We start from the raw sequence: 22,826 nt of genomic DNA, 5'->3' as shown, positions 1-22,826 counted from the left end.
GGGCTTTCCCTTCCTGCCCCTGCGAATACGGGAGAAGAACCTGGGGCGCGGGAAGGGGGGCTCTGCCCGCAAGGGCAGGCTGTGCAGTCAGGAGCAAACACAGAACCCCCGTGGTCTCCTGTTTGCTCCCTGCCTCAGCCTTTGAACACAGCCTGGGGACAAGCTGACTCCGAATGCTCTGTCCCCTCCTGCAGCCATCCCCGATGACCTCCGCAGCCCCATCAGGATCGAGAGGGAAGAGCAGCGCAACTTGCATTTCTTCCCCCCGGAGTACGGCCGTGAGTTCCGACTTGCTGGTGGAGCGGGGCAGGGGGCAGGTGTGCAGGGCAGGAGGGGCCATGGGACGGAGCCCTGGGAGGGATGCAGGGGGCAGGTGTGCAGGGCAGGAGGGGCCATGGGACGGAGCCCTGGGGGAGATGTGGAGGGATGTGTGGGGCAGGGGGCAGGTGTGCAGGGCAGGAGGGGCCATGGGACGGAGCCCTGGGGGAGATGTGGAGGGATGTGTGGGGCAGGGGGCAGGTGTGCAGGGCAGGAGGGGCCATGGGACGGAGCCCTGGGGGAGATGTGGAGGGATGTGGGGGGGGGGCAGGTGTGCAGGGCAGGAGGGGCCATGGGACGGAGCCCTGGGGGAGATGTGGAGGGATGTGTGGGACAGGGGACAGGTGCGCAGAGCAGGAGGGGCCATGAGATGGAGCCCTGGGGGAGATGTGGAGGGATGTGTGGGGCAGGGGGCAGGTGTGCAGGGCAGGAGAGGCCATGGGACGGAGCCCTGGGGGAGATGTGTGGGGCAGGGGACAGGTGCGCAGAGCAGGAGGGGCCATGGGATGGAGCCCTGGGGGAGATGTGGAGGGATGTGTGGGGCAGGGGGCAGGTGTGCAGGGCAGGAGGGGCCATGGGACGGAGCCCTGGGGGAGATGTGGAGGGATGTGTGGGGCAGGGGGCAGGTGTGCAGGGCAGGAGAGGCCATGGGATGGAGCCCTGGGGGAGATGTGGAGGGATGTGTGGGGCAGGGGGCAGGTGTGCAGGGCAGGAGAGGCCATGGGACGGAGCCCTGGGGGAGATGTGTGGGGCAGGGGGCAGGTGTGCAGGGCAGGAGGGGCCATGGGACGGAGCCCTGGGGGAGATGTGGAGGGATGTGTGGGGCAGGGGGCAGGTGTGCAGGGCAGGAGGGGCCATGGGACGGAGCCCTGGGGGAGATGTGGAGGGATGTGTGGGGCAGGGGGCAGGTGTGCAGGACAGGAGGGCCCATGGGACAGGGTCCTGGGGGAGATGTGGAGGGATGTGTGGGGTGGGGGCAGGTGGGCAGGGCAGGAGTGTCCAGGGGCCAGGGCCGTGGGGGAGGGAGGGTGAGATGTGGAGGGATGTGTGGGGTGGGGGCAGGTGGGCAGGGCAGGAGGGTCCAGGGGCCAGGGCCGTGGGGGAGGGAGGAGGAGATGTGGAGGGATGTATGGGGTGGGCCAGGAGGGGCCAGGGCCCTGAGGGAGGGAGGGGGAGATGTGGAGGGATGTGTGGGGTGGGGGCAGGTGGGCAGGGCAGGAAGGGCCAGGGGCCATGGCCGTTGCGGATGGTGGGTGAGATGTGGAGGGATGTGTGGGGCAGGGGGCAGGCAGGGGCCAGGGGCCAGGGCCCTGGGGGAGGGAGGGGGAGATGTGGAGGGATGTGTGGGGTGGGGGCAGGTGGGCAGGGCAGGAGTGTCCAGGGGCCAGGGCCGTGGGGGAGGGAGGGTGAGATGTGGAGGGATGTGTGGGGTGGGGGCAGGTGGGCAGGGCAGGAGGGTCCAGGGGCCAGGGCCGTGGCGGAGGGAGGGGGAGATGTGGAGGGATGTGTGGGGTGGGGCAGGGGGGGCCAGGGCCGTGGCGGAGGGAGGGGGAGATGTGGAGGGATGTGTGGGGTGGGGGCAGGGCAGGGAGGGGCCAGGGGCCAGGGCCGTGGCGGAGGGAGGGGGAGATGTGGAGGGATGTGTGGGGCGGGGCAGGAGGGGCCAGGGGCCAGGGCCCTGGGGGAGGGAGGGGGAGATGTGGAGGGATGTGTGGGGTGGGGCAGGGGGGCCAGGGGCCAGGGCCGTGGCGGAGGGAGGGGGAGATGTGGAGGGATGTGTGGGGCGGGGCAGGAGGGGCCAGGGGCCAGGGCCCTGGGGGAGGGAGGGGGAGATGTGGAGGGATGTGTGGGGCGGGGCAGGAGGGGCCAGGGGCCAGGGCCCTGGGGGAGGGAGGGGGAGATGTGGAGGGATGTGTGGGGCGGGGCAGGGGGGGCCAGGGGCCAGGGCCGTGGCGGAGGGAGGGGGAGATGTGGAGGGATGTGTGGGGCGGGGCAGGAGGGGCCAGGGGCCAGGGCCCTGGGGGAGGGAGGGGGAGATGTGGAGGGATGTGTGGGGCGGGGCAGGAGGGGCCAGGGGCCAGGGCCCTGGGGGAGGGAGGGGGAGATGTGGAGGGATGTGTGGGGCGGGGCAGGGGGGGCCAGGGGCCAGGGCCGTGGCGGAGGGAGGGGGAGATGTGGAGGGATGTGTGGGGCGGGGCAGGAGGGGCCAGGGCCCTGGGGGAGGGAGGGGAAGCTGCGGAGGCGCGTGCGGGGCGGGGGCAGGTGGGTACCGAGTGCTCGGGAACCCCCGTCTGGTTTGGTTTTGCAGATGTAGCGGACGGGACAGCCGTGGACATTTTCTCCTTTGGGATGTGTGCCCTCGAGGTAGGGAGCCGGGCGCCGCCCGAAGGGGCAGGACGCGTCGTTCCCGGGCCCTGGGGGGTCTCGGCACGGCCCAGGAGCTCCTGCCGAATGAGGTCTCTGTGCTCCCCGCTCCCCCGCGAGGGCGGCGCTGTGCCCTCTGCTCCAGGGCCGGCTCGCAGACCTGCCCCCGTTTGCAGTGACGGGGGCTCTGGTCCTGAGCGGAAGGTTTCTTGCTGCCCTCCCTGGGGAGCTGTGGGAGAGCTGGGCCCACGGCCCTGCCTTTCGCCGAGGCTCTGCCCAGCCCCAGGGCACGGCCAACACTGGCCTGACCCCTGGGGACCTGGGACAACATGGCTGGGAGGCCTCCCTTGGCCAGTGCGAGCAGCTGCTCACAAGGGGCTCTGGCCCTGCAGCCCCACACCTCCCTGGCCGGAGCCCCAGGCCAGCTTAAGGCCTGCGTGGCGCTGTGTGGAGCTAGGAGGGACCCAGACCTCCCTTCCAGAGGGGCCATCGGGGCGGGCTCTCCTAGTGAGGGGGGGCAGGACAGTCCTGGGGGAGGCTGGCCAGAGCTCAGCTCTGCTCCCCTGCAGATGGCGGTGCTGGAGATCCAGTCGAATGGGGACAGCCGGGTCTCGGAGGAGGCGATTGCTCGGGCCAGGCACTCCTTGGATGATCCCAACATGCGCGTGAGTGAGCCGGGCTGAGCCCCTCTAGGAAACACCAAGGGCATTGCAAAGGGGCCCAGCCACAGTGCCCCACCTGCTGATGGCCTCAAGGCTCCCACCAGGCTCCCGCTATGGGGCTTGCTGCCCCATTTCACACACACAGGTCTTGGGGCACCTCCACCTCAATTTCCTCCTCAGGCTCGGGAGAGGGGTCAGGGATCCTGCGTGTGCTGCAGCAGAACTACAGGACTCGGGCTCCCCATCCCCATCCACATCCAGCCTCCTTCTCAGGGTCCTTGGGGATCCAGGTCCCTCCGCTGCCCCAGTTTCTCTCCTGGCCGGCCCTGTCTAGAGGGAGATTAAACCCTGAGCCCCCAGGCTCTGAGGTGCATGTCCTAGAGGCCAGGGGAGAGGTCCTGGAGACCAGCTCTCGGCTGCTAGGTCGAAGCTCTCCAGATGCTGCAGGAAAGTTCCAGTCCCTCGCACGGGCTAGGTAGGCAGAACTGCAGGGGGTCAGTGTGTGGACGAGACATTGGGGCAGCGAGGAGGTTTTAGGGTTACTAGGAGCTGGGGAACACTTTGGAAAGGAGGAGCCCATACCGCAGGACCAAGATGGAACCGGCGTGCTGACTCATAGCATTACAGACGGTTCAGACTAAGGGAGGGAGGAAAGCTGATGAGTGCAGAGGAGCACATGGTTCAGGCAGAGATCTCGAACTCCTATGGATGATTTTATCAAGGGGGGCTCTATATCCTAGTAAGGAAAATAGAAAAGAAGTTGGTAAAGTGCAGCGAGGAGCTAGTGCGGGACAGTCAAACCTACAAGAGTCCTGTTTAAATAGAACACGAGTTTTGACAGACTGGATACATTCTAGAGAACTATGATGGCATTAAATGAGGATACTGATATAAAAGCCATCGCAGAAACTTGGTGGAATGAGCATAATCAATGGCACATGAAATCATAAGGCTGGGAGGAACTTTGAGAGGTCTAATCCCATCCACCATGCTCATGGAAGGGTTCGTTCTTATCTAAACCGTCCCTGACAGATGTTTGTCTAACCTGCTTTTGTAAACCTCCAATGACAGAGATTCCACAACCTCCCTGGGCAATTTATTCCACTGCTCAGCCACCGTGGCAGGTAGCAAAAACTTCCTTGTGTCCAGCCTAAATCTCCCTTACTGCAATTTAAGCCCATTGATTCTCGTCCTATCCTCAGAGGACAGTTTTTCTCCCGCCCACTTGTAACACTCTTTTATGTATTGACATTGTTATCATGTCCTCTCCCTCTGTCTTCTCCAGGCCAAACGAACCCAGTTTTCTCCATCTCCCCACACAGGTCTCGAAAAGATGACTTGTGATCACGTTTGTCACTCTCCACTAGACTTTCTCCAGTTTGTCCTGAAATGTGGCCCCCAGAACTGAACAGAACACTCTAGCTGAGCACGATCATACCAGGGCACAAAATACCCAGGAGTGCGCGAATAGGCGAGGGATGTCACCGTGCAGGCGACTCACTGACTAACCAATACGCAAGTGTGTCGGGATTGCTACTGACTGCACTCTGCCCCCGCCAGGACGTTTTTAGCAGGTTGGTCAGCAGCCCAGCTCAGTCCTGGTCCAGGTCCTCCCCCTGCTGTGGCTCTGCATTTAAAGTGTATTAGGAGCCAGTCGGGCAGGCAGCCTGGCTCACTTCCGGCTCGTGCTGGGGCTGCGAGCTCAGACCTCACCCCACCCCCTCGAACAGGAGTTGCTGCCACCCCACAGGCAGCCGGTCTGCGAGGCAAGCTGGTTCTTAAATTGGCTTCGCTGGCGGACCAGTCCTGCTTGGTATCCTGCACTGGCGGGCTCCACACTGGCTGCCGGCCCTGGCCCCATCCCCGCCCCCAGGGACTATAGAATAGTTGAGTAAGCGATAGAAATTCATGCGGTGACTCGACGATTCAGTTAACTGATGTTTAACAGCCCTAGAATAGGTGGTGCTGGTTGGGGTGTGGCAGTATATGGAGAGGCAAATCTGTAATGAACCAAACTGCACCATAGAATCTCTATGGGTAGAAATTCTGTGTTTGAATAATAGGAGTATAGCAGAAGGAATACACTGCCGCCTACCTGCCCAGGGTGGTGAAGGTGATTGAGAACTGCTCCAGGAGATCAGAAAGGCTACAAAGGGAGAAAATGTAACAACAACAATAATAAACTATCCTTCACATATGGGCTGCGTCTAGACTGGCAAGATTTTGCACAAAAGCGGCCACTTTTGCACAAATCTTGCTGCCTGTCTACACTGGCCGCGAGTATTTGCACAAGAACACTGACGTTGTACTGTACAAAATCAGTGCTTCTGTGATGGACCAGGCCGTGTCTGGGCACAGCTGAGGGCGTCCGCTCAGGGCGAACTGCTCGAATCCGGGGCTACTTACAGCCCCCGACTGGTGACCTCTCCACACAGGCCACAAACCAGTCCCACAGAGCGCTTCAGCTGCCTGCCTGAAGCCTCCCGAGCAAAACCCCTCCGACACCCCAGCAATATCCGTGCCCCAGATGGCCCCGGGCCTCATACACAGGTGGGGGGTCCTAGCACCCAATCCCACCTACCCCGAACAAGTCCTGTCCGGTTCCAAGAAACCAGCCACAGATCCCTGATCAATTTACCCTCTGGACCTTACCCACAAATCACGCTGGGCCAATCCTTTAGAATCTATATCTAAAGGTTTATTATGACAAGAAAGAAAAGCATGAGAGTAAGGTTATTAAAGTACAGTACGTTACATGCACCGAATCTCTCAGTCCTCGATGCAGGCTCTAGCAGAGATGTTACCGCTGCTGGTTTAAAAGTTCTTATTGCACATCCTACGATCAGGATGGGTTCACAGGTCTTCCGGGCTCTTCAATCCCTGCAGTGCTGCCTCTGGGATGAAGTGCTGAGCTGAGAACAAAATGGCATCGACCACATGGCCTCTTTATACCCCCTTCCTGGCCTCTTCTGGTATGCAGCAGGTCACCTGGTCCTCAGCCTCTCTCTGCTGGCCGCTCTTAGGTGTCCGCCCTCCTGCTTTAGGTGTGTCTTTGGGCCATCAAGTGCCATTGTTCCACAGGGCTTCACTACTCAGCCTGTCCATAGCAATGCTTAACCACATTCAGAGAAATATTCAGCTTCCACACAGATTACAGATCTACACACACAGACATTATATACTCACATAAATAGTGTACACAGGATGAGAAAACAACAAGCTCCCATTCAATACCCCATATGGCTCCCTCTTGTACCAATTTCTGGGGCCAACACCCCCACCTAGGGGTGCAGCAGCGATCTGGCTGCTTCCCTCCAATTCGGTAATGTGACAGCTTCTTGCCCAAATACTCCGATGCTCCCGCTCAGGGATAAGCCCTCTTGCGCAAGAGGGCCAGTGTAGACAGCCAAGTTAATTTCTTGCGCAACAAAGCCCGATGGCTAAAATGGCCATTGGAGCTTTCTTGTGCAAGAAAGCGTCTACACTGGCACGGATGCTTTTGTGCAAAAGCAAATCTTTTGCACAAAGGCACATGCCAGTATAGACGCTCTCTTGCGGAAATACTTTTAATGGAAAAACTTTTCCATGAAAAGTATCTGCGCAAACTCATGCCAGTCTAGACACAGCCATACAGAATGGAAAGCGACTGTCTGAGAAGGAGTACGGCAGAAAGGGATCTAGGGTTTATAGTGGACCACAAGCAGAATATGAGTCAGCAGTGTGATGCTGTTGCAAAAAAAGCAAACATGATTCTGGGCTGCATTAACAGGTGTGTTGTGAGCAAGATACGAGAAGTCATTCTTCCGCTCTACTCTGTGCTGGTTAGGCCTCAGTTGCACTATTGTGTCCAGTTCTGGGCACCGCATTTCAAGAAAGATGTGGAGAAATTGGAGAGGGTCCAGAGAAGAGCAACGAGAATGATTAAAGGTCTAGAGAACATGACCTATGAGGGAAGGCTGAAAGAACTGGGTGTGTTTAGTTTAGAAAAGAAAAGATTGAGGGGGAACATGATAGCAGTTTTCAGGTATCTAAAAGGGTGTCATAAGGAGGAGGGAGAAAACTTGTTCATCTTGGCCTCTGAGGATAGAACAAGAAGCAATGGGCTTAAACTGCAGCAAGGGAGGTTTAGGTTGGACATTAGGAAAAAGTTCCTAACTGTCAGGGTAGTCAGACACTGGAATAAATTGCCCAGGGAGGTTGTGGAATCCCCATCTCTGGAGATATTGAAGAGCAGGTTAGATAAATGTCTGTCAGGGATGGTCTAGACAGTATTTGGTCCTGCCATGGGGGCAGCGGACTGGACTCGATGACCTCTCAAGGTCCCTTCCAGTCCTAGTATTCTATGATTCTATCCTCAGACTGACTGGGCACATGTCACCTCAGCACGGGATGCAAAAATAAAATGTATAGACAGCATAAATGACTGCTTCTTGAAGCAGTTTGTCATGAAACCCACATGGGGGGAGAGAATTCTTGGTGTAATCCGAAACAGATCAAAGGATCTGGTCCGAGAGGTGATTATAGTTTAACAACTTGAAGCTTTAATGTAATTAAATGTAACATCTCTGGGCTGTGGAGGAATGCCCAAGAAATCCACTGCCGTAGCATTAACTTCAGAAAAGGAGAATGACACACAAAGGAGGAAGCTAGTTACATGGCAATGGAAAGGAAGAGTCCTAATGCTTAAAAACTGCATAGAGAGTATTTAAAATACGATAATAGATGCTCAAACGAAATGTGCAACCCCATATCAAACAGTAAGGGGACGTCAACACAGCAACATTATTTCAAACTAACTTCGTCCGCATCGGCACAGCAGGCAATTATTTTGAAATGTTGAAATATGTCAAGCTGGAGGGCATAAAAGGGGGGTTCCGCAGGGATCTGTTTTGGGACCGGTTCTGTTCAATATCTTCAGCAACGATTTATATCAGTGGGGTGCACCCTTTCTTTCAACTGCGAAAAAAATTGTGTCATGATCCCCAAGATAATTTGAGCAGCGTGGTGCAGCACCTAGATCCGGCCACCGGGCCTGGCCATTGGCGGCCCCGCAGTGCCGTGTGGCGCTTAGATCCGGGCGCTGGGCCTGGCTGTTGGTGGCCCCGCAGTGCCGTGTGGCGCTTAGATCCGGGCGCTGGGCCTGGCCGTTGGTGGCCCCGCAGTGCCGTGTGGAACTTAGATCCGGGCGCTGGGCCTGGCCATTGGTGGCCCCGCAGTGCTGGGTGGCGCTTAGATCCGGCCGCCGGGCGCTGGGCCTGGCCATTGGTGGCCCCGCAGTGCTGGGTGGCGCTTAGATCCGGCCGCCGGGCGCTGGGCCTGGCCATTGGTGGCCCCGCAGTGATGGGTGGCGCTTAGATCCGGCCGCCGGGCGCTGGGCCTGGCCATTGGTGGCCCCGCAGTGCCGTGTGGCACTTAGATCCGGCCTCCGGGTGCTGGGCCTGGCCATTGGTGGCCCCGCAGTGCCGTGTGGCGCTTAGATCCGGCCGCCGGGCGCTGGGCCTGGCCGTTGGTGGCCCCGCAGTGCCGTGTGGCACTTAGATCCGGCCTCCGGGTGCTGGGCCTGGCCATTGGTGGCCCCGCAGTGATGGGTGGCGCTTAGATCCGGCCGCCGGGCGCTGGGCCTGGCCATTGGTGGCCCCGCAGTGCCGTGTGGCACTTAGATCCGGGCACTGGGCCTGGCCATTGGCGGCCCCGCAGTGCTGGGTGGCGCTTAGATCCGGGAGCTGGGCCTGGCCATTGGCGGCCCCGCAGTGCTGGGCGGCGCTTAGATCCGGGCACTGGGCCTGGCCGTTGGTGGCCCCGCAGTGCCGTGTGGCACTTAGATCCGGGCGCTGGGCCTGGCCATTGGCGGCCCCGCAGTGCTGGGCGGCGCTTAGATCCGGGCACTGGGCCTGGCCGTTGGTGGCCCCGCAGTGCCGTGTGGCACTTAGATCCGGCCTCCGGGCGCTGGGCCTGGCCGTTGGTGGCCCCGCAGTGCCGTGTGGCACTTAGATCCGGCCTCCGGGCGCTGGGCCTGGCCGTTGGTGGCCCCGCAGTGCCGTGTGGCACTTAGATCCGGCCTCCGGGTGCTGAGCCTGGCCGTTGGTGGCCCCGCAGTGCCGTGTGGCGCTTAGATCCGGCCGCCGGGCGCTGGGCCTGGCCATTGGTGGCCCCGCAGTGCCGGGTGGCACTTAGATCCGGCCTCCGGGTGCTGGGCCTGGCCGTTAGTGGCCCCGCAGTGCCGGGTGGCACTTAGATCCGGCCTCCGGGTGCTGGGCCTGGCTGTTGGTGGCCCCGCAGTGCTGGCTGGCGCTTAGATCCGGCCTCCGGGCGCTGGGCCTGGCCGTTGGTGGCCCCGCAGTGCTGGGTGGCACTTAGATCCGGCCTCCGGGCGCTGGGCCTGGCCGTTGGTGGCCCCGCAGTGCCGGGTGGCACTTAGATCCGGCCTCCGGGCGCTGGGCCTGGCCGTTGGTGGCCCCGCAGTGCCGTGTGGCACTTAGATCCGGCCGCCGGGCGCTGGGCCTGGCCATTGGTGGCCCCGCAGTGCCGTGTGGCGCTTAGATCTGGCCTCCGGGTGCTGGGCCTGGCCGTTAGTGGCCCCGCAGTGCTGGGTGGCGCTTAGATCCGGCCTCCGGGCGCTGGGCCTGGCCGTTGGTGGCCCCGCAGTGCCGTGTGGCACTTAGATCCGGCCGCCGGGCGCTGGGCCTGGCCATTGGTGGCCCCGCAGTGCCGTGTGGCGCTTAGATCTGGCCTCCGGGTGCTGGGCCTGGCCGTTAGTGGCCCCGCAGTGCCGTGTGGCACTTAGATCCGGATGCTGGGCCTGGCCGTTGGTGGCCCCGCAGTGCCGTGTGGCGCTTAGATCCGGCCTCCGGGTGCTGGGCCTGGCCATTAGTGGCCCCGCAGTGCCGTGTGGCGCTTAGATCCGGCCTCCGGGTGCTGGGCCTGGCCGTTGGTGGCCCCGCAGTGCTGGGTGGCGCTTAGATCCGGCCTCCGGCTGCTGGGCCTGGCCGTTGGTGGCCCCGCAGTGCTGGGTGGCACTTAGATCCGGCCTCCGGGCGCTGGGCCTGGCCATTGGTGGCCCCGCAGTGCCGTGTGGCACTTAGATCCGGCCTCCGGGTGCTGGGCCTGGCCATTGGTGGCCCCGCAGTGCCGTGTGGCGCTTAGATCCGGCCTCAGGGTGCTGTGCCTGGCCATTGGTGGCCCCGCAGTGCCGTGTGGCGCTTAGATCCGGCCTCCGGGTGCTGGGCCTGGCCATTGGTGGCCCCGCAGTGCCGGGTGGCACTTAGATCCGGCCTCCGGGTGCTGGGCCTGGCCATTGGTGGCCCCGCAGTGCCGTGTGGCGCTTAGATCCGGCCTCCGGGTGCTGGGCCTGGCCATTGGTGGCCCCGCAGTGCCGTGTGGCGCTTAGATCCGGCCTCAGGGTGCTGTGCCTGGCCATTGGTGGCCCCGCAGTGCCGTGTGGCGCTTAGATCCGGCCTCCGGGTGCTGGGCCTGGCCATTGGTGGCCCCGCAGTGCCGTGTGGCGCTTAGATCCGGCCTCAGGGTGCTGTGCCTGGCCGTTAGTGGCCCCGCAGTGCTGGGTGGCGCTTAGATCCGGCCTCCGGGTGCTGGGCCTGGCCGTTGGTGGCCCCGCAGTGCCGTGTGGCGCTTAGATCCGGCCTCCGGGTGCTGAGCCTGGCCGTTGGTGGCCCCGCAGTGCCGTGTGGCACTTAGATCCGGCCTCCGGGTGCTGAGCCTGGCCATTGGTGGCCCCGCAGTGCTGGGTGGCGCTTAGATCCGGCCTCCGGGTGCTGGGCCTGGCCGTTAGTGGCCCCGCAGTGCTGGGTGGCGCTTAGATCCGGCCTCCGGGTGCTGGGCCTGGCCGTTAGTGGCCCCGCAGTGCCGGGTGGCACTTAGATCCGGCCTCCGGGTGCTGGGCCTGGCCGTTAGTGGCCCCGCAGTGCCGTGTGGCACTTAGATCCGGCCTCCGGGTGCTGGGCCTGGCCGTTGGTGGCCCCGCAGTGCTGGGTGGCACTTAGATCCGGCCTCCGGGCGCTGGGCCTGGCCATTGGTGGCCCCGCAGTGCCGTGTGGCACTTAGATCCGGCCGCCGGGTGCTGAGCCTGGCCGTTGGTGGCCCCGCAGTGCCGTGTGGCGCTTAGATCCGGCCTCCGGGTGCTGAGCCTGGCCATTGGTGGCCCCGCAGTGCCGTGTGGCACTTAGATCCGGCCTCCGGGTGCTGAGCCTGGCCGTTGGTGGCCCCGCAGTGCCGTGTGGCACTTAGATCCGGCCGCCGGGCGCTGGGCCTGGCCATTGGTGGCCCCGCAGTGATGGGTGGCGCTTAGATCTGGCCTCCGGGTGCTGGGCCTGGCCGTTAGTGGCCCCGCAGTGCCGTGTGGCACTTAGATCCGGATGCTGGGCCTGGCCGTTGGTGGCCCCGCAGTGCCGTGTGGCGCTTAGATCCGGCCTCCGGGTGCTGGGCCTGGCCATTGGTGGCCCCGCAGTGCTGGGTGGCGCTTAGATCTGGCCTCCGGGTGCTGGGCCTGGCCGTTAGTGGCCCCGCAGTGCCGTGTGGCACTTAGATCCGGATGCTGGGCCTGGCCGTTGGTGGCCCCGCAGTGCCGTGTGGCACTTAGATCCGGCCTCCGGGTGCTGGGCCTGGCCGTTGGTGGCCCCGCAGTGCTGGGTGGCGCTTAGATCCGGCCTCCGGCTGCTGGGCCTGGCCGTTGGTGGCCCCGCAGTGCTGGGTGGCACTTAGATCCGGCCTCCGGGCGCTGGGCCTGGCCATTGGTGGCCCCGCAGTGCCGTGTGGCACTTAGATCCGGCCTCCGGGTGCTGGGCCTGGCCATTGGTGGCCCCGCAGTGCCGTGTGGCGCTTAGATCCGGCCTCAGGGTGCTGTGCCTGGCCATTGGTGGCCCCGCAGTGCCGTGTGGCGCTTAGATCTGGCCTCCGGGTGCTGGGCCTGGCTGTTGGTGGCCCCGCAGTGCTGGGTGGCACTTAGATCCGGCCTCCGGGCGCTGGGCCTGGCCGTTGGTGGCCCCGCAGTGCCGTGTGGCACTTAGATCCGGCCTCCGGGCGCTGGGCCTGGCCATTGGTGGCCCCGCAGTGCCGTGTGGCGCTTAGATCCGGCCTCCGGGCGCTGTGCCTGGCCATTGGTGGCCCCGCAGTGCCGTGTGGCGCTTAGATCCGGCCTCCGGGTGCTGGGCCTGGCCATTGGTGGCCCCGCAGTGCCGGGTGGCACTTAGATCCGGCCTCCGGGTGCTGGGCCTGGCCATTGGTGGCCCCGCAGTGCCGTGTGGCGCTTAGATCCGGCCTCAGGGTGCTGTGCCTGGCCATTTGTGGCCCCGCAGTGCCGTGTGGCGCTTAGATCCGGCCGCCGGGCGCTGGGCCTGGCCGTTGGTGGCCCCGCAGTGCCGTGTGGCGCTTAGATCCGGCCGCCGGGCGCTGGGCCTGGCCATTGGTGGCCCCGCAGTGCCGTGTGGCGCTTAGATCCGGCCTCCGGGTGCTGGGCCTGGCCATTGGTGGCCCCGCAGTGCCGTGTGGCGCTTAGATCCGGCCTCCGGGTGCTGAGCCTGGCCGTTGGTGGCCCCGCAGTGCCGTGTGGCGCTTAGATCCGGCCTCAGGGTGCTGTGCCTGGCCGTTAGTGGCCCCGCAGTGCCGTGTGGCGCTTAGATCCGGCCTCCGGGTGCTGAGCCTGGCCATTGGTGGCCCCGCAGTGCTGGGTGGCGCTTAGATCCGGCCTCCGGGTGCTGGGCCTGGCCGTTAGTGGCCCCGCAGTGCTGGGTGGCGCTTAGATCCGGCCTCCGGGTGCTGGGCCTGGCCGTTAGTGGCCCCGCAGTGCCGGGTGGCACTTAGATCCGGCCTCCGGGTGCTGGGCCTGGCCGTTAGTGGCCCCGCAGTGCCGTGTGGCGCTTAGATCCGGCCTCCGGGTGCTGGGCCTGGCCGTTGGTGGCCCCGCAGTGCTGGGTGGCGCTTAGATCCGGCCTCCGGGTGCTGGGCCTGGCCATTGGTGGCCCCGCAGTGCCGTGTGGCGCTTAGATCCGGCCTCCGGGTGCTGGGCCTGGCCATTGGTGGCCCCGCAGTGCCGTGTGGCGCTTAGATCCGGCCTCCGGGTGCTGGGCCTGGCCATTGGTGGCCCCGCAGTGCCGTGTGGCGCTTAGATCCGGCCTCCGGGCGCTGTGCCTGGCCATTGGTGGCCCCGCAGTGCTGGGTGGCGCTTAGATCTGGCCTCCGGGCGCTGGTACTGGCCATTGGTGGCACGGCGCTTAGATCTGTCCGCTGGGGGTTGGGTGTGGCCATTGGTGGCCCCCAGGAAGACATCTGCGACCCTCTTGGGCGGGTCACGACGTAGCGGTTGCACACCACTGATTTAGATGATGGCATAGAGAGTAAGTTTGCAGATGCTCCCAAGCTGGGAGGGGTGGCGAGTGCTCTGGAGGACAGAGTCATCCTTCAAAATGATCTGGACAAACTGGAGCAATGGTCTGAGGTCAATAGGATGAAGTTGAATAAGGACAAATGCAAAGTGCTCCACTTAGGAAGGAACAATCAGTTTCACACACACAGAACGGGAAGTGACTGGCTAGGAAGGAGCATGGTGGAAAGGGATCTAGGGGTCAGAGTGGACCACAAGCTAAATATGAGTCAACAGTGTGACGCTGTTGCAAAAATGATTCTGGGCTGCATGAACAGCAGTGCTGTGAGCAAGACACACGAAGTCATTCTTCAAGAAGGATGTGGGGAGACTGGAGAGGGTCCAGAGAAGAGCAACAAGAACGATGAAAGGTCGAGAGAACACGAGCTAGGAGGGGAGGCTGAAGGAATTGGGCTTGTTTGGTTCAGAAAGGAGAAGACTGAGAGGGGACATGAGAGCGGTTTTCAAGTAGCTAAAAGGGAGTCCCATGGAGGAGGGAGACAAATTGTTCCCCTTGGCCTCTGAGGACAGGACAAGAAGCAATGGGCTTAAATTACAGCAAGGGAGGTTCAGGCTGGACATTAGGAAAAAGTTCCTGCCTGTCAGGGGGTCAAATGCTGGGATCAATTGCCCAGGGAGGTTGTGGAATCCCCGTCACTGGAGATAGTTAAAAGCGAGTTAGCCAGACACCTGCCGGGGATAGTCCAGCTGGTGCTGGGGCCTGCCGGGGTAGGGAACCGGACTCAATGATCGTTTGCAGTCCGTTCCGGTTCTAGTGTTCTATGGTACTATGACTTCTTATTCCGACTCTTTAGCCTGGTTGTCTGAGGAGCAAGGGAAGTGGGGGGGAGAGTGCTTGATTTTGAAAGAAGCGCTGTGTGGATGCTCCTGACGTAGCTCAATTTGTGTCACTTATTTCGAGTTCAGCCCTGCTGTGTAGACGCACCCTAAGAGACCCAGCGAATGCTACCGTGGCTAAACAGCAGAGTAAGAGGCAGTTAGAGGCAAAACGGCATCCTTTAAAGTTGGAAGTCGAATGCTTGCAAGGAGAATAGAAAGGAGCCTAAACTCTGTCAAGACAAGTGTAAAAGTCAAGTCAAGTAGGCCAAGAAAGAGGCTGAAGAGGCGTGGGAGGGCTGGCTGCAGGGGCTGTGAGAGGGGGCAGAGAGCTGGCCAGGGGAGGCGGGAATGGGGCTGCTGGAGCCCACGCCCCGCAACCAGCACCTCAGGGCACTGTTTTGAGTGTCGGAAGGCTCGGCCGCGGGGGAGGAGCTGGGTGGCAGCCAGCCAGGCGGGCGTGCCGGGCAGAAGGCAAAGGGAGGAGTGGGAGGCTGATCTGTCCCCAGGGACAGCCCGGCTGCTGGTCTCACCCAGCGCAGCCCCCCACATGATGGCCTGGCTCCCTCGGACATCTGTTGGGGTTTTCTGGGCTGGAGCCCTGTGACTGCGGCTGGCTCTGCCCGGGGACTGGCATGGGGACCCCACCCCAGACGGCTGGGTATCCGCGGGGCGACAATCCAGGACAGAGCAGCACCTCTGCTGGTGTCATGCGCTCCCAGCTTTCCCCCAGGGCGTCCTCTGTCCCCCAGGTGCCTTGGACCCACCGCGCCCTGTTCTGTCGGAAGGGGGCTTGGAACAGGCCACAGAGCCGGGGCTGCAGGAGGGGCCTGTCCGCACAGTCACTTGGGGTCCCGTGCAGCGGGGCCTGTCTCACTTCAGAGCTGGGTGGGATTGGGAGCCTGAGGAGTGGGGGAAAGGGCAGCCAGGCACTTTAAGATGTTGGCTTTTATTGACACTGTTAAATGCAAACTCCTTGTGAGACTTTCCTGCTCCCAGCCGGCTGAGAGCCCGGCCCCGCCCCTGCCCCTGCCCCGGCCCTGCCCCTGCCCCGCTCCTGCCCCTGCCCCTGCCCCTGCCCCGGCCCCGCTCCTGCCCTAGAATCCTCCTGCAGAAACGGGGAGGGGGGGGCCCTGCCATGGCTGACTCCGCGCTGGTGATCAAGCAGCCACATAAAGCCTTTGGCGAGAGGAGCAGAGCGCTCCCCCACCAGCCTCTCTCGTCCCCCCGGAGCACGTCCTCTGCCTGCTGCTGCTGCTGTGGACTGGTTGCAGCGCCCAGGCTGGCTGGGGCTCGAGTCCTCTCCCCCTCCCTGGGATGCCTCCCACCTGCTAGTGCAGGGACGGGCTCTCCCCCACCCCCGGGATATGGTACCTTGCACTGGGCCCCTCCTTCCCAGGCGACTGGGGCCCGCAGAGCACGGGCTTCACCCGGGGTGGCTGTGGGGCTGCAGCAGGGGAGAGGTCTCTGCTCATGCCCCTATTGTGCCCCTCAGGATTTCATTCTGGGGTGCCTGCTCCTCAACCCAGACAAGCGGCCGACAGCCCATAACCTGCTCTTCCACCAAGTGCTCTTCGAGGTCCACTCGCTCAAACTGCTGGCAGCCCACTGCTTCATCAACAACCAGTGTGAGTGGGGGGGGGGGGCTGAGCCGGGCTCCCTGCCCCAGTGCAGCTCCCCACTGCTTCATCAACAACCAGTGTGAGTGGGGGGGGGGGGCTGAGCCGGGCTCCCTGCCCCCGTGCAGCTCCCCACTGCTTCATCAACAACCAGTGTGAGTGGGGGGGGGGGGCTGAGCCGGGCTCCCTGCCCCCGTGCAGCTCCCCACTGCTTCATCCACAACCAGTGTGAGTGGGGGGGGGGGCTGAGCCGGGCTCCCTGCCCCCGTGCAGCTCCCCACTGCTTCATCCACAACCAGTGTGAGTGGGGGGGGGGGGGCTGAGCCGGGCTCCCTGCCCCCGTGCAGCTCCCCACTGCTTCATCCACAACCAGTGTGAGTGGGGGGGGGGCTGAGCCGGGCTCCCTGCCCCCGTGCAGCTCCCCACTGCTTCATCAACAACCAGTGTGAGTGGGGGGGGGCTGAGCCGGGCTCCCTGCCTCCGTGCAGCTCCCCACTGCTTCATCAACAACCAGTGTGAGTGGGGGGGGGCTGAGCCGGGCTCCCTGCCTCCGTGCAGCTCCCCACTGCTTCATCCACAACCAGTGTGAGTGGGGGGGGGCTGAGCCGGGCTCCCTGTCCCCGTGCAGCTCCCCACTGCTTCATCAACAACCAGTGTGAGTGGGGGGGGGCTGAGCCGGGCTCCCTGCCTCCGTGCAGCTCCCCACTGCTTCATCAACAACCAGTGTGAGTGGGGGGGGGGCTGAGCCGGGCTCCCTGCCTCCGTGCAGCTCCCCACTGCTTCATCAACAACCAGTGTGAGTGGGGGGGGGCTGAGCCGGGCTCCCTGCCTCCGTGCAGCTCCCCACTGCTTCATCCACAACCAGTGTGAGTGGGGGGGGGGGCTGAGCCGGGCTCCCTGCCTCCGTGCAGCTCCCCACTGCTTCATCCACAACCAGTGTGAGTGGGGGGGGGCTGAGCCGGGCTCCCTGTCCCCGTGCAGCTCCCCACTGCTTCATCAACAACCAGTGTGAGTGGGGGGGGGGCTGAGCCGGGCTCCCTGCCTCCGTGCAGCTCCCCACTGCTTCATCAACAACCAGTGTGAGTGGGGGGGGGGGGCTGAGCCGGGCTCCCTGCCTCCGTGCAGCTCCCCACTGCTTCATCAACAACCAGTGTGAGTGGGGGGGGGCTGAGCCGGGCTCCCTGCCTCCGTGCAGCTCCCCACTGCTTCATCCACAACCAGTGTGAGTGGGGGGGGGGGGGGCTGAGCCGGGCTCCCTGCCTCCGTGCAGCTCCCCACTGCTTCATCCACAACCAGTGTGAGTGGGGGGGGGCTGAGCCGGGCTCCCTGTCCCCGTGCAGCTCCCCACTGCTTCATCAACAACCAGTGTGAGTGGGGGGGGGGGCTGAGCCGGGCTCCCTGCCCCCGTGCAGCTCCCCACTGCTTCATCAACAACCAGTGTGAGTGGGGGGGGGGCTGAGCCGGGCTCCCTGCCCCCGTGCAGCTCCCCACTGCTTCATCAACAACCAGTGTGAGTGGGGGGGGGGGCTGAGCCGGGCTCCCTGCCCCCGTGCAGCTCCCCACTGCTTCATCAACAACCAGTGTGAGTGGGGGGGGGGGCTGAGCCGGGCTCCCTGCCCCCGTGCAGCTCCCCACTGCTTCATCAACAACCAGTGTGAGTGGGGGGGGGGGGCTGAGCCGGGCTCCCTGCCTCCGTGCAGCTCCCCACTGCTTCATCAACAACCAGTGTGGGGGGGGGGGGGGCTGAGCCGGGCTCCCTGCCCCCGTGCAACTCCCCACTGCTTCATCAACAACCAGTGTGGGGGGGGGGGGGCTGAGCCGGGCTCCCTGCCCCCGTGCAGCTCCCCACTGCTTCATCCACAACCAGTGTGAGTGGGGGGGGGGCTGAGCCGGGCTCCCTGCCTCCATGCAACTCCCCACTGCTTCATCAACAACCAGTGTGAGGGGGGGGGGGCTGAGCCGGGCTCCCTGCCCCCGTGCAGCTCCCCACTGCTTCATCAACAACCAGTGTGAGTGGGGGGGGGCTGAGCCAGGCTCCCTGCCCCCGTGCAGCTCCCCACTGCTTCATCCACAACCAGTGTGAGTGGGGGGGGGGCTGAGCCGGGCTCCCTGCCTCCATGCAGCTCCCCACTGCTTCATCAACAACCAGTGGGGGGGGGGGGCTGAGCCGGGCTCCCTGCCTCCGTGCAGCTCCCCACTGCTTCATCCACAACCAGTGTGAGTGGGGGGGGCTGAGCCGGGCTCCCTGCCCCCGTGCAGCTCCCCACTGCTTCATCCACAACCAGTGTGAGTGGGGGGGGGCTGAGTCGGGCTCCCTGCCCCCGTGCAGCTCCCCACTGCTTCATCCACAACTAGTGTGAGTGGGGGGGGGGGCTGAGCCGGGCTCCCTGCCCCTGTGCAGCTCCCCACTGCTTCATCCACAACCAGTGAGAGTGGGGGGGGGGGGCTGAGCCGGGCTCCCTGCCCCCGTGCAGCTCCCCACTGCTTCATCAACAACCAGTGTGAGTGGGGGGGGGCTGAGCCGGGCTCCCTGCCCCCGTGCAGCTCCCCACTGCTTCATCAACAACCAGTGTGAGTGGGGGGGGGCTGAGCCGGGCTCCCTGCCCCCGTGCAGCTCCCCACTGCTTCATCCACAACCGGGGGGGGGGGGGGCTGAGCCGGGCTCCCTGCCCCCGTGCAGCTCCCCACTGCTTCATCAACAACCAGTGTGAGTGGGGGGGGGCTGAGCCGGGCTCCCTGCCCCCGTGCAGCTCCCCACTGCTTCATCCACAACCGGGGGGGGGGGGGGCTGAGCCGGGCTCCCTGCCCCCGTGCAGCTCCCCACTGCTTCATCAACAACCAGTGTGAGTGGGGGGGGGCTGAGCCGGGCTCCCTGCCCCCGTGCAGCTCCCCACTGCTTCATCCACAGCCAGTGCGGGGGGGTCAGCCACAGGCCGGGCACTCGCCTGCGTTGAGCCGGAGCCCTGCCCAGTACAGCCGAGGGCGCGGCGGAGGCTCCGGGGGCCCTTTGGGAAGGGGAGTTTCCGGCCCCGCCTGTGGGGAGAGCTTGTGCCGCGCTCCCAGCTGACAGGTTCTTCTCTTGGCTGTGCACTAGACCTGATGCCGGAGAACGTGGTGGAGGAGAAGACGAAGGGGCTGGACCTGAACATGGTGATGGCGGAGATCCGGCGAGAGGGGCAGCCTGCCCAGCAGTGGAGGTGGGGCCCCTGGGTAGGGGGTTCTTGGGGCAGCCCCTCCAGGGAGTGTGGATGGGCAGGAAACCTGCAACCTCCACGCCCAGCAAAGGTGGTTTGTGCTCCTGGTGTCACCTGCCACCTCTCCCCCAGGCCTCTGTCTCGCCTTCCATAACCTCTCCCCTCTCCTTGCTCCTCCAGGTACTCCGAGGTCTGCTTCCTGGAGCTCGACAAGTTCCTGGAGGACGTCAGGTGAGCAGGGCTAGGTGCCCCAGCCACCCCTCAGCCAGGCCCATCCGGGAGCGCCTACGTGTGGCAGGGAGGCGAGGACAGACAGGGCCTTGGCCCATCAGCTCCAGAGCCCTGAGCTCCGGCGTCTAGTGCAGGCACCAATGGCTGGCTGGCTGGCTTGGTTCAGCCCTGGCTGTGGGATGCAGAAAATGCCGGGGCTGCCTGGGGTGTCACAAGCCCTGCGGGGAAGCTCTTGCAGAAGCATTTCCCTTCTGCTGAGGGGTCCGGGTCAGTCCCCCTCCCTACGTCCACCCTGAGCTGGCGGCTGCTCTGGCCACGGCCCCGATCCTCCGGGCTCCCTGTCTGCAGAGGGGAGAGCGGGGGCCCTGCTGTCCTGTCCCCCCAGCAGGGCCCCGCTTCTCTTCCTCCTGCAGAGCAAACCGCCCCGGACCACGACCCTCCCCTCGCCCCTTGCTTACTGGGCTCTGCCTCACCTCTGTCTCTGGGGCAGGAATGGGATCTACCCGCTGATGAACTTCGCTGCCACCAGGCCACAGCTGCTGCCGCGTGCACTCTCTCAGCCTCAGGAGGACCCCCAGAAAGCCAAGACCCCCACCCCAGAGCCCTTTGATGTGGAGACAAGGAAGGTGAGGGCGAGGCTGATTGCCCCTCGCTGCTGTGCTCTTGCTCCGTGGACTCCCTCCCAGCTGAGAGGTTGCCCGCGGGCGCCTGAGAGGTCGTCAGTGCCCACACTTGGGATCACGCTAACGCCCTTTGCTCCCAGTCTTGGCCATCCGAGCAGCCGGACTGGGGCAGGTCTCTGGTGCATTTCCCAGTAGTTCATGGGCAGCACTAGCACCCAGGGCATGCTGGGAGGTGGGGATTGACCGATCCCAACGTTACAGGCCCCCGATGGACCGGCGGCTGCACAGAGAGGGAGAGCTGCGCTAGCTCTGCTTAAAGGGAAGTCTTGCCAAGTGGGCAGAGCCAACAGCTCAAGGGAGCAGAGTGGGACAAGCATGACTGGCTACATGGCTAGACGGTCGCTTTGTTGCACCTGCCTCTGCACCATGGTGGCTCTGGGCCAGGACTCTGGTGCACTGGGTGCTGCAGAAACACGGAACAGGCAGTGGCGGCCGTGCAGTGCCAGTCCCAGTGCGAGACTGGAGCCAGCAGCAGCTGGTCTGCCGGCCAGAGGCGGCGCAGAGTGAGACTGTCCCAGGGAGGGTGGAAAGCCGAGGGCGCCGCACACCAGCTGCCTGGCCAGAGCTCAGCGTGTGAGGGGTGGGAGCGCTACGACGGGGTTAGGAGGAGGATGATGGGGCTTGGCAGAGTTGTGAGCAGCCTCTCCGGTGCACAGCAGGAGTGAGTCTGGTGGCGTGTGGGAAATGCTTTCAGACCAGCTCTGCAGACTGCTGGCATCGGGTCTCAAATGACCCAGGGAGCTGGCCCGTCTCTGGGCTGTGAAATAAGAGGGGGCAAGCTGGGCTGGGCTGTCAGATGCCCCAAATGAAGGCAAGTGGTGGCAGCAAAGGCGGCATTGGCGGAGGGACACCAGAGAAGGGGATTGAAACAAGAAGCCAGAGAGAGGCTTTGTGAATGAAAGCCGCTCGGCCTCCGAGCCCGTGAGCAGCACTAGGGGCCGCACAGACCCAGGCCAGGCGCTCGGCCTCCGAGCCCGTGAGCAGCACTAGGGGCCGCACAGACCCAGGCCAGCCGCTCGGCCTCTGAGCCCGTGAGCAGCGCTAGGTGCTGCACAGACCCAGGCCAGCCGCTCGGCCTCTGAGCCCGAGAGCAGCGCTAGGTGCCGCACAGACCCAGGCCAGCCGCTCGGCCTCTGAGCCCGAGAGCAGCGCTAGGTGCCGCACAGACCCAGGCCAGGCGCTCGGCCTCTGAGCCCGTGAGCGGCGCTAGGTGCTGCACAGACCCAGGCCAGCCGCTCGGCCTCTGAGCCCGTGAGCAGCGCTAGGTGCCGCACAGACCCAGGCCAGCCGCTCGGCCTCCGAGCCCGTGAGCAGCACTAGGGGCCGCACAGACCCAGGCCAGGCGCTCGGCCTCCGAGCCCGTGAGCAGCGCTAGGTGCTGCACAGACCCAGGCCAGGCACTCGGCCTCTGAGCCCGTGAGCAGCGCTAGGGGCCGCACAGACCCAGGCCAGGCGCTCGGCCTCCGAGCCCGAGAGCAGCGCTAGGTGCTGCACAGACCCAGGCCAGCCGCTCGGCCTCTGAGCCCGTGAGCAGCACTAGGGGCCGCACAGACCCAGGCCAGGCGCTCGGCCTCCGAGCCCGTGAGCAGCGCTAGGTGCTGCACAGACCCAGGCCAGGCGCTCGGCCTCCGAGCCCGTGAGCAGCGCTAGGTGCTGCACAGACCCAGGCCAGGCGCTCGGCCTCCGAGCCCGTGAGCAGCGCTAGGTGCCGCACAGACCCAGGCCAGGCGCTTGGCCTCCGAGCCCGTGAGCAGCGCTAGGTGCTGCACAGACCCAGGCCAGGCGCTCGGCCTCCGAGCCCGTGAGCAGCGCTAGGTGCCGCACAGACCCAGGCCAGGCGCTTGGCCTCCGAGCCCGTGAGCAGCGCTAGGTGCCGCACAGACCCAGGCCAGGCGCTCGGCCTCCGAGCCCGTGAGCAGCGCTAGGTGCTGCACAGACCCAGGCCAGGCGCTCGGCCTCCGAGCCCGTGAGCAGCGCTAGGTGCTGCACAGACCCAGGCCAGGCGCTCGGCCTCCGAGCCCGTGAGCAGCGCTAGGTGCTGCACAGACCCAGGCCAGGCGCTTGGCCTCCGAGCCCGAGAGCAGCGCTAGGGGCCGCACAGACCCAGGCCAGCCGCTCGGCCTCCGAGCCCGAGAGCAGCGCTAGGTGCTGCACAGACCCAGGCCAGGCACTCGGCCTCCGAGCCCGTGAGCAGCGCTAGGTGCTGCACAGACCCAGGCCAGGCACTCGGCCTCCGAGCCCGAGAGCAGCGCTAGGTGCTGCACAGACCCAGGCCAGCCGCTCGGCCTCCGAGCCCGAGAGCAGCGCTAGGTGCCGCACAGACCCAGGCCAGGCGCATGGCCTCCGAGCCCGAGAGCAGCGCTAGGTGCTGCACAGACCCAGGCCAGGCGCATGGCCTCCGAGCCCGAGAGCAGCGCTAGGTGCTGCACAGACCCAGGCCAGGCACTCGGCCTCCGAGCCCGAGAGCAGCGCTAGGTGCTGCACAGACCCAGGCCAGCCGCTCGGCCTCCGAGCCCGAGAGCAGCGCTAGGTGCCGCACAGACCCA

At 64.6% G+C, this 22,826-nt stretch overlaps 1 protein-coding gene across 1 annotated transcript in view; it reads left to right on the top strand.

The window, feature by feature from the left end:
- Positions 1–22,826, top strand: part of NRBP2 (nuclear receptor binding protein 2) — an 81,684-nt gene that overhangs the window by 41,281 nt on the left and 17,577 nt on the right. The window contains exons 8-14 of the mRNA XM_089776079.1: positions 195–278; positions 2,627–2,682; positions 3,252–3,347; positions 16,049–16,181; positions 19,267–19,369; positions 19,547–19,597; positions 20,088–20,223. Of these exons, the coding sequence (XP_089632205.1) occupies positions 195–278; positions 2,627–2,682; positions 3,252–3,347; positions 16,049–16,181; positions 19,267–19,369; positions 19,547–19,597; positions 20,088–20,223 (659 nt within the window). The remainder of the gene's footprint in view (positions 1–194; positions 279–2,626; positions 2,683–3,251; positions 3,348–16,048; positions 16,182–19,266; positions 19,370–19,546; positions 19,598–20,087; positions 20,224–22,826) is intronic.

Source organism: Pelodiscus sinensis, chromosome 2 (genome assembly GCF_052426305.1).
Source record: "Pelodiscus sinensis isolate ZL-2025 chromosome 2, ASM5242630v1, whole genome shotgun sequence".
Taxonomy (NCBI): Eukaryota; Metazoa; Chordata; order Testudines; family Trionychidae; genus Pelodiscus; species Pelodiscus sinensis.
The sequence above is the reverse complement of the archived record's forward strand: the minus strand, read 5'-3'. Positions and strand labels throughout refer to the sequence as shown.